Here is a 15,000-nt window from a genome sequence, read left to right on the forward strand (position 1 = left end):
GTAGGGCTTTTAGTATGAATAGGACATTAGTATGAGTAGGACGTTAGTAGGGCTTTTAGTATGAATAGGACATTAGTATGAGTAGGATGTTAGTAGCGCTTTTAGTATGAATAGGACGTTAGTATGAGTAGGACGTTAGTAGCGCTTTTAGTATGAATAGGACGTTAGTATGAGTAGGATGTTAGGGCTTTTAGTATGAATAGAACATTAGTATGAGTAGGACGTTAGTAGGGCTTTTAGTGTGAACAGGACATTAGTATGAGTAGGACGTTAGTAGGGCTTTTAGTATGAATAGGACATTAGTATGGGTAGCACGTTAGTAGGGCTTTTACAACTCAGCCAACTCTTGTAACTGTTATCTGGTTGTAACAGTAGAAGGCCTGCGTCTGAGGTGTACTCCTTATAGGGAAGTTTGGCTTTTGAATCATTGTGTGTGTGTGTGTGTGTGTGTGTGTGTGTGTGTGTGTGTGTGTGTGTGTGTGTGTGTGTGTGTGTGTGTGTGTGTGTGTGTGTGTGTGTGTGTGTGTGTGTGTGTGTGTGTGTGTGTGTGTGTGTGTGTGTGTGTGTGTGTGTGTGTGTGTGTGTGTGTGTGTGTGTGTGTGTGTGTGTGTGTGTGTGTGTGTGTGTGTGTGTGTGTGTGTGTGTGTGTGTGTGTGTGTGTGTGTGTGTGTGTGTGTGTGTGTGTGTGTGTGTGTGTGTGTGTGTGTGTATGTGCCTTTAGTGCCAAAACTGGGGTCGTAAAAGGGTGTATAAAGGTGCACTACACAGTTTCCGAGGAGGGGGATTTGTTTACATTCACAGAGCCTGCAGTTACTTTACTAAACATATTTTCTCTACATGTAATTCTTAGTATTGAATAATTCTATCATCATGAATCAAATTATTTTGAGGAACCTGGAACCAAACGTATAAGACTAGAATATGTTTGTAAACCAAACTGTGGGCCCTGCTGCTGTAAACAACAACAACAGTGAAACAGTAACTTTTCAGGAAGCTTTCTAACTTCAAACAGTGTTCCAGGGATCACATTTTTGTTTATTCAGTTATGAGAATATACCTTAGAAAATGTTTAACTTCTCAGACACACACACTGCATCTTCAAACGTGTGTGTGTGTGTGTGTGTGTGTGTGTGTGTGTGTGTGTGTGTGTGTGTGTGTGTGTGTGTGTGTGTGTGTGTGTGTGTGTGTGTGTGTGTGTGTGTGTGTGTGTGTGTGTGTGTGTGTGTGTGTGTGTGTGTGTGTGTGTGTGTGTGTGTGTGTGTGTGTGTGTGTGTGTGTGTGTGTGTGTGTGTGTGTGTGTCTCTTTGAAGCAGATCTAAATATAGCGGTCGGTCTGGAGAGGCTGTGAGAGGAAGCTGGCGTTATGTGGTAAACACTCAAACTGTTTCAAAACATTCAAAGGACAAAGTTTACGGCTACGCTTCGTTACAACAGAGAACTAGGGCTGGCCCGAATGCCATTTTTCAGGCTTCGAATATTCGTTGGTTTTTTCGAGCGAATATTCGAATATTCGTTCCAGAAAAACACACCATCAAAAACAACATTTAAAAAAAAAAAAAAAAAAAAAAAAAACGTTAATAATCCCTATATACTCCCTGGAACCGACTTTGACAGTATCTGCATATTTTGTTGAAGATTTACGCGCTCGGAAGCTCCGAATACTAATTTAAGCTCCGAATACTAATTTTCCGAACGAGTATTCGAATATTCGAATAATTCGGGCCAGCCCAACAGAGAACGGACATATTATTTTTTCACAATACATTTATTGCAGTATTTATTTTTTTATTTATTTTTCACACCACAGACAAACAAAGAAACACCTGCGCCATCACAACATACAAAACAAAAAAATCAAATAGAATAAAAAAATAAAAAATCTATCCCATGTAACTTCCTCCACGCCCAGCCATGTCTCTTTAGTGACAGCTAGTGTGAGTTTGTGTGTGTGTAGCCCCTTTTACACAGCCAGTGAAAGCCGGGAATATGCCGGCCTTTCGGCCCTCCGCCCTGCTGTGTAAATGCGACAGTTGCGGAACGAGGGAAGAAAGGTGCGAGTGATCGTTCCGGGAATTTTACTACCTCGGGGGGTAGTAAGATTCCCGACACGATCAGTTCCGCCTCTCTGTTTAAATGCTCCAGCTTGTTGTTGCGGAACAGGGGGGCGTTTGACGTTCCATAGTCTACGTTCTAAACATGCGACCATGTTAGCAGTTGAAGGACGTGTGTTTAACATTAACCACGGCGGCCTGATGTCCAGTAAAAATCACCAAATAAAAGGAACGGTGTATAATCTACCTGATCATAAGGTCCGTTGCTCAATCCAAACCCCCGCGCTTCATTTTGCAGAGTGTATGAGTCTATTTCTGCCCAGGAGAAGTTGTACAATGGAAAGCTAGGCTAGGCTAAGTAAGGGATAAAGTATAGCGAACGGGTCACTTGCTAGAAATAAAGACCGACAAGCTGAAGCAGGAGCCCGACGCGCAGCGGAGGGCTCTTGTTCAGCTTGAAGGTCGACCTAGTAACGGGGGAATAGTCTGCTCGCCCCGCTAGACTGTCTGCTTCAGCTGACTGAAGGCTCCGGCTCAGCTGTTAGCCACAGAGCTACTGTTTTGCTAACACATTCCGCCGCCGCTATTATTATCCTAAGTCTGAGCGTATATCCACACTTTATTTCTGTCTACAGTAACGTGACTTCACACACTGTGTGTATGTGTATGTCTGATTGGCAGATCGCTGGCCTCACAAAGAGACTCGCTCACAACCAACCTGTCACACACACACACACAGAGGTGAAGCGGTCGGATTGATTTAGTCAGTTTGGTTAACTGTCCCAGTGATGTTGGACTCAGCGCGTAGCGAGATCAACTGGCACATCGTGGGGACAGTAAAATACGGCCCTCTTACTGCAAGCTCCAGCACTTCTGCTCTCAATTCACCTGCCATTGTTGTTGTTGTAAAGCAGCTGACCGGCGCGGCGCTAAATGTTTACGTCACACCTGACGCTGTTTACAAGCACCTCTTTCATTCCGGAGCGCTGTGTAAAAGGGACTACTGATGCGCCAGCAGGCCGGCGTTGCTTGGTTCTGTGTAAATAACACAGAAGCAAGCAACGCCGGCATTTTGGAGTGATGTTGTTCCGTCAATATGCCGCAATCTCTGTGTAAAAGGGGCTTGTGTGTGAGTGTGTGTCTGGCGTGTGTATGTATGAGTGTGCGTCTGTGTGTGTATGTGAGTGTGTGTCTGGCGTGTGTATGTTTGAGTGTGTATGAGTGTGTATGTGTGAGTTTGTGTGTCTGTGTGTGTATGTGTGAGTGTGGGTCTGGCGTGTGTATGTTTGAGTGTGTGTGTGTGTGTGTGTCTGTGTGTGTATGTGTGAGTTTGTATGTCTGTGTGTGTATGTGTGAGTGTGGGTCTGGCATGTGTGTGTGAGTGTGTGTGTCTCTGTGTGTATGTTTGAGTGTGTGTATGAGTGTGTGTGTCTCTGTGCATGTCTATGGGGTTGTGTTCTTTTCATTGTCTTCTCTTGATTTTATTTGCTGTTTGTCTTTTTCTCTGTTGTTGTTTTTAATCTTTGTAACGCCCTTTGAGCTACTGTAGTTTGAAAAAAAAATTATTGATGTTCCCACCGGCCATGACATGTATGTAAGGCTTCCTAGATCTCGACAGAATCTCCCCGCTTGTCCTTGGCTATGTGTGTTAATTTGTTCTAACCCTATACAGCTTGATAACTCCCTTAGCGGCAGTGGCAAAGTGGGTAGGGAGATCGCCTCTGGAGTGCAGGGTCGGAGGTTCGATCCCCCGTCTCCCCGCCACATGTCGAAGTGTCCCTGAGCAAGACATTGAACCCCACATTGCTCCCGATGGTTCAGAGAGCGCCTTGCATGGCAGCTTCTACCATCGGTGTATGAGTGTGTGTATGAATGGGTGAATGTGGTAAGATATGTAAAGCGCTTTGGGGCTGAGAAAATCGTCTAGAAAGCGCTATATAAGTCAAGTCCATTTAGCATTTTTTACCTTATACACACTGCCAGTGTTGGGGATCTACACTCTTCCAGTAAAGGACATTTGAAGAGTAGGGCCATTTAAAAAAATTCAAAAAAAAATTAAACTTCTTTTTTTATTGAGTTTTTATATTATAAAACTTAAATTACAAAATCCACATTGAAATATATCAATATACCTCCCCACCCCACCCCCCTCCTGATGCACAATTAAATGCATGTATAAATAACACACACACACACACACACACACACACACACACACACACACATTTCAACATTTTACCTCCATTAGAATTAAAGGTGTAGTCAGTAATTCTGGAGATCCACTGCCTGTCTGTACTGTGTGTAAGTTTATATTAAAGGTGCACTATGTAACTTTGGGTTTGTCATTTTCTAAGTTATATTTTCATCACCAAATAATCAAACTTTCCTCACAGGAAAATGTGATCCCTGGAACACTGTTTGAAGTTAGAAAGCTTCCTGAAAAGTTTCTGTTTCACTGTTGTTGTTGTTTACAGCAGCAGGGCCCACAGTTTGGTTTACAAACATATTCTAGTCTTACGTTTGGTTCCAGGTTCCTCAAAATAATTAGATTTATGATGATAGAATTATTCAATACTTAGAATTACATGTAGAGAAAATATGTTTAGTAAGCTAACTGCAGGCTCTGTGAATGTAAACAAATCCCCCTCCTCTGAAACTACACACTGACCCTTTAATGGCCCAGCCCTACAGCAGAGCTCAAATGTTATTTTTTTCTCACCATTTGTTCTTTGGAATTATTTGTTCAAGCCTGAGGTGAGAGGAAAAGAAAACGCTTGTATTTGTTACTTCCTGTTTGTGTGAGGAGGTGGTGTTGAAGGAAGTGACCATTTCACACACACACTGTTACACACACACACACACACACACACACACACTGTTACACTCACACACTCACACACATGCACTGTAACACGTACGCACACACACACACACACACACACACTAACTCATTCACGCACATGCAAAGACTCACTCACTCACTCACACTCACTCACTCACACACTCACTCACTGTAACACACACAGACATTACACACACACTCAAAGGTCATGGCCTGTTTCTTGTTCCTTTTATGACTCTGAAGTTGTCTGATCATGATTAGTAGTGTAGATCACACACACACACACACACACACACACACACACACACACACACACACACACATATTAGTAGTGTTGATTATAAAGTTGTTCTCATACGTAAGCACAGTAAATGTTGGACCTTGTAAAGTTGTCTCTCTCTTCTGTGGAGGCAACTGTTGCCTTATAAGATCCATCAGTCTGTTGAGAATAGATGGTTGTGTGTTGGCTCTATTGCTACACCTGTTTTTTAGTTGCTTGTGTATTAATTTTTTTTAATTTAAATTCTCTGAGTACCTTGAAAAGCGCTTTATACAATAAATGAATTATTACCAGCTTTGCACACCTTGATAGGGGACATTTTTGGTGGTGATATTTTCTTTAACAAACGGGGGTGTAGGCGTTTGTGGGAAAAACCGCTCGCACTGACACTTCACACCACACACACACACACACACACACACACACACACACACACACACACACACACACAGAGTATGACTCACAGTGGAACATTTATCAACCATTAAAAATACATTTGGTCAGGGTATCACACGGAAATCTAACTTTAAAAAATATAGATATAGCCTACATTTTTTTTATTTTCTCTTTCTGTGACATTACAGAAAGAGAAATGTAGGGTTAGACAGTGAGACCATAAAACACTCTTTCTGCCTTTTCTCAGGCTAGGATGATCCGATTTCAATTTTTTTTGCACATTTAGACTTCATAGGATCTCCGAGTTCAATACACCTTCATATTCCAACCGGTGAAGTAGGCCTTTAACATAACGCTAACTTTGCCATATGTAGAATAAAAAATAAAATCAAATAAGTTCCATTTCACAGAGAGGCTAATGTTTGGTTTCTTTATATATATATTTAAAGCTTTGGGGTTCTAGTTCATTTTTTACTCTTAAAGGTGCTACGAGGAACTTTCAGTTGGTGTTCATTCTAGCGCCCCCCTTTGGACAAAAGCAGTAGTGTTTTTTACCACGCCAGCTGTTGTTCCTGGGTGAGCGTATATACCCATGACAAAGGCATTAAGAAAAACTATATAAAAATAGCATTCTTTGCACTGATGGTCTCGTTTGCTGTTACATGTAATTTATGATCATCAGAGGAAAAATTTGACTGTTTCAGAAATATTGAAAAGTTCCTCGTAGCACCTTTTTTAAATAGCTCTACCCAATGAACTAAATAAAATAGTTGGTTAGAGTATTTGTCTTCTTTTTTTCTTGTACATGAAGGACAGCTGGCCCTTATTAAACCTACAGTATATGTGGTGACTGAAACATCCCATAATAAGCCCAGCGAGTCATACAGACCTAGTTGAGCTATAACCACTTCCCCCCTTCACAGCTTCCTGCTCTGGTGAAATAAACAAGAAGCCTCCATTGAAACAGACACATTTCCTCACATTCATTCCACTGAATATCTCACCAATATGTCACCTCTACTGATATCTATATGATGAAACATTTTCATAATAATTGGATGAGTAAGACGAATTTATGTTTCAAGAGAGACCCGTTTGACATACTAATTTAATTTAGCTATGAGCGGCTGTGGTGAAGTGTGTAGGGCGGTTCGGTCGTCCACTGGGTTACAGGGTCGGTGGTTGGATCCCCCGTCTCCCCGCCACATGTCCAAGTGTCCCTGGGCAAAGAGACACTGAACCCTGAATGTCTCCTGATAGTTATAGCTTGCACCCTGCGTGGTAGCTGCTGCTGCTATCGGTGTATGAATGTGTGTGTGATTGGGTGAATGTGTACAAAACAATGTAAAGCGCTTTGAGTCTGTGAAAAACAAGGGAAATTGGTATTTAAGTGGAGTCCATTTATGAGGAACTTTTTTTTAAAATGACAAAGTACAAGTGAGATATTTTGTATGCAGTATTTTGGACCGGCTCTGTCTTGTTCGTATTTTTTTCGTGTAATTTGAGCCTGCCCTTTCAAAGATGAATTTCTGTCACTTTTTATCTTATCAAATCATTAGATCTGAAAAGTGTTTTGAAATCTAAACTAACATGACGTGTTTTCTTCTCCTTCCTCTTTACAAACCTTTTCAGAGTTTTCAAGAAGTCCAGCCCCAACTGTAAGGTGAGTCGGAGGATCATCTATCCTCTAACAGACAGGATGTGAACTTAACTTAATAAAATAATCTAGGGCTGCCAAAACAATTGATAAATTTTTTTATCTTGTGTTTAAAATGCTATTATTACTAGGGCTCTGTGATTAATTCGTCTAAATTAATCGCATACTTTTATGACACTTTTATACCTGTTTATAAACAGCTGTATAGCCTACTACAGTTTGTTTCTCTCTCTCTCTCTCTCTCTCTCTCTCTCTCTCGCTCTCCGTCTCTCGTAACTTCTGTCTCCACAACAGACAGCGCTGCACTGCCACAGATGCCTATGCCGATTCATTCACCATCGTCGTAGCCTACTCATAGGCAAAAATATTGACACATACACACACGGGGCGGGTGTCCGTTTACGCGGGAGACGAGACAGCTAGCATACAAAATTGAGACACACAGAGGAAGATTGAGAGATACTTTTGAACCTACATTGTTGCACCCACTAAATCAATAATGCCCAGACACTGCGGAGAATAAAGTAAGATGTCTTCCTACCTTCATGCTTATTTGCCCGAAGCATCCCATAAACCATCCATAGAGCCCTCGGCCCCTTTCCCCGGCTTCTCTCTTTACTTTTCTCCCTTTCACCCGTGCGGGCTGTGTATGCAAGCTACAGGTGCAGCTCGGTGCAGCTGTGCACCGCTTTTGCACCGGGTCAAAGGGCATTATAGAAGTGCGATTAATCTGCGTTAATTTTTTTAATCGCGTAAATTTTTCTGTGATTAATTAATCGAAATGAACGCGTTAATTTAACAGCCCTAATTATTACTATTCTGCAAAATGTAGGGTTAGAGAGTGAGACCATAAAACACTCTGTCTGCCTTTTCTCATGCTAGGATGAACCGATTTCTAAAATGTTTTGCACATTTATACTACATAGGATCTCAGAGTTCAATACACCTTCATATTCCCACCGGTGAAGTAGGCCTTTAAGTGCCTGCATGAAAAGCTCACCCTACTTTTACTGTCTTATTCAGGTGACAGTTTACCTGGGAAAGAGAGACTTTGTGGATCATCTGGACCACGTTGATGCCGTGGGTGAGTGAGAACATCCGAGGTTTCTACAATGTGAAATGTTGAGAATTAAGATGAAATACAATATCGAGAAGGAAAAAAAAATTGAGAGGTGGAAGTTTTTTTTTATATAAAGATATTATTTTTAATTTTGTATTAATGTGAACACTACAAGGATTGCAACATTTTGAGTTCATAAAAAGTTCATAATAAAATAAAATAAATGAAAACACTTCCTAATTTTTTTTCTTCCTTGTGGCCCTGATACTTTTCTGTAGAAATGTCTTTGTGCTTTTTTTTTTCTTTTTTTTTCTTAATTCAATTAGCTTTATTGGCATGACTATTGTTGCAAACAGTATTATATCGATGTGTCTGAAATAAAATGTCTTAATTAGTTAAAGGTGCAGTGTGTAATATGACATCATCAAGAAAGTTCTACAAAGTTCTAGAATGCAACGCTCCCTGGGTAACCCCAACCCTTTTGAACAGAAGCTACAGTGGCCTTCAAGGACAAGAACAATTCTAAATTTTAAACAATGCACCTGATGACATTCCAACTATGACACTTTCAAGATGGCGGCACTAGGCCTTGGTCCAAAATATGCAGAAATATGGAGATATATGAGACCCTTTCTAAGGGAAAAAAAATTATTAAAATTTTTTTTTCAGCTATTATGCACTAAATTAAATGTACTTATGGATATTATAATTACTTTCTACAAAATCTGCTAGGAAATAAAACCAAAAATTCTACACACTGCAGGTTTAACTTATTCTTTGTGAAAGTTGTCACATCATTTCTCTCCCTCTAACAGATGGAGTGATTCTGGTCGACCCCGAGTATCTCAAAGACAGGAAAGGTAAGACAGATGAGTCCTCAAATCTCCACTTCAAACAACATTACATCTAAATACTCATATCGAGGATCCTTAAAGCTGCTCCGAGGAACTTTCAGTGTGTGTTAATTCTAGCGCCCCCCTGTGTGAGCGTATGCCCATGACAAAGGCATTAAGAAAAACGATATAAAAATAGCATTCTTTGCACTGATGGTCTCGTTTGCTGTTACATGTCATTTATGATCATCAGAGTAACAAATAAAAATGTTTCAGAAATATTTAAAAAGTTCCTCGTAGCACCTTTAAGCTCTGTGTTAAATAAAATACCTTTAAATGAATGTCTGTTTAAGACTATCCAAGATTCCTAATTCCAGGCGAAAATGTGTTTTTTCAAGCACTAGTCATTTTTGAAATTTTGAGATTCAGTCTATTTATCTTCCATAACATGTCTTCTTTCATACTAGTATAAATCAAAAGGTCCAACATTTACATTCAGGTGTTTATTTGACTAAACCTTGTCTGTTTGCGTCTGTATATTTCTCCTATACAACCATCTTTAACGGACATTATCTCAACATTATAATTTTTTTTCTTCAATTCTCTAAACCAAAAATCTCAACTTCTAAAGCACTTACATCAACTAAACTTTCCATGATCATTCTCAGCACTATTCTGAAGGTTATTACAGAAGGATTTGTTCACATGTTGTTCACTGACTGAGTTATGATATATTTTCTGTGTAGTGTTTGTGACGCTGACGTGTGCGTTTCGATATGGCCGTGAAGACTTGGACGTGCTCGGTCTGTCATTCAGGAAGGATCTCTACATCTCCACTTTCCAGGTGTGTGTGTGTGTGTGTGTGTGTGTGTGTGTGTGTGTGTGTGTGTGTGTGTGTGTGTGTGTGTGTGTGTGTGTGTGTGTGTGTGTGTGTGTGTGTGTGTGTGTGTGTGTGTGTGTGTGTGTGTGTGTGTGTGTGTGTGTGTGTGTGTGTGTGTGTGTGTGTGTGTGTGTGTGTGTGTGTGTGTGTGTGTGTGTGTTTGTTTATCTCCACTTTCCAGGTAAGAGACGGAATATGCTGAACTTTTCTCATGTTCCAGGGGCATTTTAATATATATTACTTTTTAATTTTTTTAAGATATTTTTTGGGGCATTTTTATGCTTTATTGATAGTGTAGAGACAGAGTTGAAATGGGGCAGAGAGGGGAGTGACATGCAGAGAACGACCGCGGGCTGGAATCAAACCCGGGTCTGCTGCTGGGCCCGGCCCGGGGGGGGGGGACGCCCTACCAACTGAGCTAAGGGCCCCCCCCAGCATTTTAATCATTTTAATGAATCTAGAATATATGAAAGTTTCACTTTTTAAATTAATTTACAAAAGAAAATTTACTTTTCATTTATATTTAATTTTTTTTTATACTTAAGCTTTATTTAAAAAAAAATTATACTCCACTTTACTATTAATACCCCCCCCCCCTCACACACACACACACACACACACACACACACACACACACACACACACACACACACACACACACACACACATCCAAATATACAATTAATCGCAAGGAGAAATTATAATAACCTTTTCCAACATGTTGTTACAATTATCAAGTATTTGTCATTCATGTATCTAATTATGCTTTTATTTTTTAGAAGATAATTTTTTTCGGTATGATAATTTCTGTTTTCTTTTACATCAAATCAAATAATCCACCCCTTTGCCATCCCCACACACACACACACACACACGCCTTAACCCATTGATGACGGCTGCTGCGCGATGCCACATTGGCTCTCCTGCCTGATGCTGCGTCGCGCTGCATTATTACTTTATCTAATTTTCATGGCATTCCCAGCATAGAATGCACTGTCATTGGTTCAAATACACATGAGTTGGGTTTTGTTGATTTTTTGAAGACCACGTGACCACCCAAAAGTTGTGTGGTTTGCCGAAAATCATGTCAATCAAAAAAAAAAAAATAAAAAAAATAAAACAAAATAATAAAAAAAATACGCCGGCTATGTCGGCGACAGAACTGTTAGTGGCGTTTGGTGCACAGAATCAAGGTCTTCTATAGACTACTGACGAAAATCACACACACATTGCATCTATTTATTAACAATATTTAATAATTTTCTAATTCATCTAATTTTGACGATTTTTAGAAATATTTGTTGGTTTGTAAGCGCTAAGGGAGCATGTTTAAATAAAACCTGTGAACCTTAACTTTTAAATGTATTTTATTTCATGTTTCTATGTGCTACACAGGCTTAGATATTAAGGTTTTGGTAGACTTGACAATTCGTACTATTTTTTCAGAAAACCCTCAGGCATTAAGGACATGCATCCTAGATTGCCATAGTCATCAATGGGTTAATATTGTCTCTCTCTCCCCGAAGGCGTTCCCTCCGGTGCCTGAGGAGCGTAAACCAAACAGTCGGCTTCAGGAGCGACTGCTGAAGAAACTGGGACAACATGCCCATCCATTCTACTTCACTGTGAGTCTGTCTGTCTGTCTGTCTGTCTGTCTGTCTGTCTGTCTGTCTGTCTGTCTGTCTGTCTGTCTGTCTGTCTGTCTGTCTGTCTGTCTGTCTGTCTCTCTCCCATCCATTCTACTTCACTGTGAGTCTGTCTGTCTGTCTGTCTGTCTGTCTGTCTGTCTGTCTGTCTCTCTCCCATCCATTCTACTTCACTGTGAGTCTGTCTCCACCATGGGCTGAGGTCCACAGTGGAGACATGGTGTCTGTCTTTCTCTGTGTGTCTGTCTGTCTATCTGTACGTCTGTCTGCCTGTCCCTCTCTCTGTGTCTGTCTGTCTGTCTGTGTGTGTGTGTGTGTGTGTGTGCGCGTGTGTCTGTCTGTCTGTCTGTCTGTCTCTCTGTGTCTGTCTGTCTGTCTGTCTCTTTGTCTCTCTGTCTCTCTCTCTATTATAAATTGTTTGGTGATTGATAGGGCGGATTGTATTTGATTTCGAGCCCGGCCAATTCATTTCTCTATAAAAAATTTTTTATATATATTTAGAATTTCATTTATTAACTTGTTTACATCCATAGCTTAAAGACCTACTTCACCAGTTGGAATATGAAGGTGTATTGAACTCGGAGATCCTATGTAGTATAAATGTGCAAAAAAAATTGAAATCGGTTCATCCTAGCCTGAGAAAAGGCAGAAAGAGTGTTTTATGGTCTCACTGTCTAACCCTACATCACAGAAAGAGAAATGTAGGGTTAGACAGTGAGACCATAAAACACTCTTTCTGCCTTTTCTCAGGCTAGGATGATCCGATTTAAAAAAAAATTTGCACATTTATACTTCATAGGATCTCCGAGTTCAATACACCTTCATATTCCAACCGGTGAAGTAGGCCTTTAACCTGCTGCTGTTGGCCTAATGCTAAGCTTTGTGAACATCGCCCCCTTGTGTTCAGTTTCTGTATCCAACATGAAATAAGGAGAAAGTTTTGTTGAATGAATGAGATGAGACTTTTTAACATTAATATTTTTTTTTACTGTTTTCTCCTTTTCTCTAACAGATCCCTCAGAACCTTCCCTGTTCAGTCACTTTACAACCCGGTCCAGAGGACACTGGGAAGGTAACACACAGACAGACAGACAGACAGACAGACAGACAGACAGACAGACAGACAGACAGACAGACAGACAGACACACAGACACACACACGCACGCAGACAGACAGACAGACAGACAGACGCACGCACGCAGACAGACAGACAGACAGACGCGCGCACGCACGCACGCACGCAGACAGACAGACAGACAGACAGACGCGCGCACACACACACACATATTATAGTATATTGATATTTTGAAGCATAAACCTTAACTTAACTTTGCATAAAAACACATTTCAATCTAATTTACGTATTTTAAAATGCAGATTGTCTTTTAGATGAATAAAACAAAAAAAACAGAGATATTTAACAAATATTACGTTTATCGCTTAAAATCATAAACTCCTTTCTGTGTGTGTGTGTATGTCTCTCTCTCTCTCTCTCCCTCTCTGTCTCTCTCTCTCTCCCTCTCTCCCTCTCTCTCTGTCTCCCTCTCTCTCTCCCTCCCTCCCTCTCTCTCTCTCTCTCTCCTCTCTCTCTCTCCTTCTCTCTCCTCTCTCCTTCTTTCTCTCCTTCTCTCTCCTTCTCTCTCTCCTTCTCTCTCTCCCTCTACCTCTCTCCCTCTCTCTCCCCTTCTCTCTCTGTCTCTCTCTCCCTCTCTCTCTCTCTCTCTCTCTCTCCTTCTCTCTCTCCTTCTCCAGGCGTGCGGCGTGGACTTTGAGATCAGAGCGTTTTGTGCCAAGTCGATAGAAGAAAAGATTCACAAGAGGTCAGTTCAAGTTAACAAGGTTTCTGATGCACACAGGGTCCAAGAGTACAGCTTAGATCGGGCACGAAAAATCAAGCTCTACCCAAACCTCTGTCTGGGCCTAGCACTGCCCGTTCCATTACTGTATTTATGAGCCAGATTAAAACCCGACATTTTTTATTAGTTGGCTGTAACATTTTTTTGGGGCATTTTCAAGCTTTATTAGATAGTACAGAGTTGAAATGGGGAGACATACAGAGAGAGAGAGAGAGAGGGGGAGGGGGGGATGACCTGCAGTAAAGGTCCACGGGTCGGATTTAAACCCGCGACCACTGCAACGAAGGCTGGAGCCGATATGGAACGGGCTCTATCCACTACACCACCAGAGCGCCCTTACAATAAAATTTTTAAACTACAATTCCGAGTTGTTGGAATGAATCACTAGTCTACACCCGAGAGGAAGCGACAACAACGGGTTGAAAAATGGGCAGCTGTGGTGACGTGTGTAGGGCGGTCGTCCACTGGGTTACAGGGTCGGAGGTTCGATCCCCCGTCTCCCCGCCACATGTCCAAGTGTCCCTGGGCAAAGAGACACTGAACCCTACATTGCTCCCGATGGTGCAGAGAGCGCCTTGCATGGCTGCTACTGCCATCGGTGTATGAATGTGTGTATGAATGGGTGAATGTGGTAAGATATGTAAAGCGCTTTGGGGCTGAGAAAATCGTCTAAAAGCACTCTATAAGTCAAGTCCATTTACCATTTATTTACCAAATCCACAATTTGTAATTGTTTTGATTTGATTTGATTCAATTTATTTCAGACATATCGAACATACAAAACAAAATGAAAAGCATGGAAATACAATAAACAAATTATGTTTTCACAAAAAAAAAAAAAAAGAAAACAAATTATCTGTATTGCTGAGATATGCCTGAAAAGGAGCAGGAAGAAGTATACACTTATTTAATCCTACCCCTTTTCCATAGTTAAAAAAATAAAAAAATAAAAATATTTATTAAATTTAAAAAAATTAAAATATTTATTATATTCGCTTCTCTTAATCCATATACTCTCTGTACAATTGGCGATACTATATTATATTTGCCATTTACGAACTATACATACATACATACTACTTAATATACTATGAATTTTTTGTCACGAGGAACGACTGTAAATGGGGCTTTTATTTAGTAAACAAATGAGAAGTGTAACGGCTGCAATGATGAGTTGATTAGAAGATTGACATCCACTAAGAGATGATAAAAACACTAAAGAAAAGATTTAACCAACGCCTGTTTTGTGTTGTAGGAATTCAGTGAGACAGGCAGGCAGGGAGGGAGACAGACAGACAGACAGACAGGCAGGGAGACAGACAGACAGACAGGCAGGGAGACAGACAGACAGACAGGCAGGGAGATAGGCAGGGAGATAGACAGACAGACAGACAGAGAGAGACAATGTGGATTTTGTAATTTTTTATAATGTAATTTATTTAATTTATTTTTAAACCTGTTTTGTGTTGTAGGAATTCGGTGCGTCTGGTGATCAGGA

At 40.7% G+C, this 15,000-nt stretch overlaps 1 protein-coding gene across 2 annotated transcripts in view; it reads left to right on the forward strand.

Annotated features, from left to right (window-relative positions):
- LOC307260696 (arrestin red cell) overlaps positions 1–15,000 on the forward strand; it is a 33,361-nt gene that overhangs the window by 5,908 nt on the left and 12,453 nt on the right. For both annotated transcript variants that reach the window (XM_080040987.1, XM_080040988.1), the window contains exons 2-9: positions 7,202–7,232; positions 8,250–8,310; positions 9,102–9,146; positions 9,866–9,963; positions 11,526–11,624; positions 12,658–12,717; positions 13,399–13,466; positions 14,975–15,000. The exon at positions 14,975–15,000 is cut by the window's right edge and continues 110 nt beyond it. In XM_080040987.1, the coding sequence (XP_079897113.1) occupies positions 7,202–7,232; positions 8,250–8,310; positions 9,102–9,146; positions 9,866–9,963; positions 11,526–11,624; positions 12,658–12,717; positions 13,399–13,466; positions 14,975–15,000 (488 nt within the window). The remainder of the gene's footprint in view (positions 1–7,201; positions 7,233–8,249; positions 8,311–9,101; positions 9,147–9,865; positions 9,964–11,525; positions 11,625–12,657; positions 12,718–13,398; positions 13,467–14,974) is intronic.

Source organism: Ammodytes marinus (assembly GCF_949987685.1).
Source record: "Ammodytes marinus genome assembly, chromosome: 14".
In the NCBI taxonomy this organism is placed as follows: Eukaryota; Metazoa; Chordata; class Actinopteri; order Uranoscopiformes; family Ammodytidae; genus Ammodytes; species Ammodytes marinus.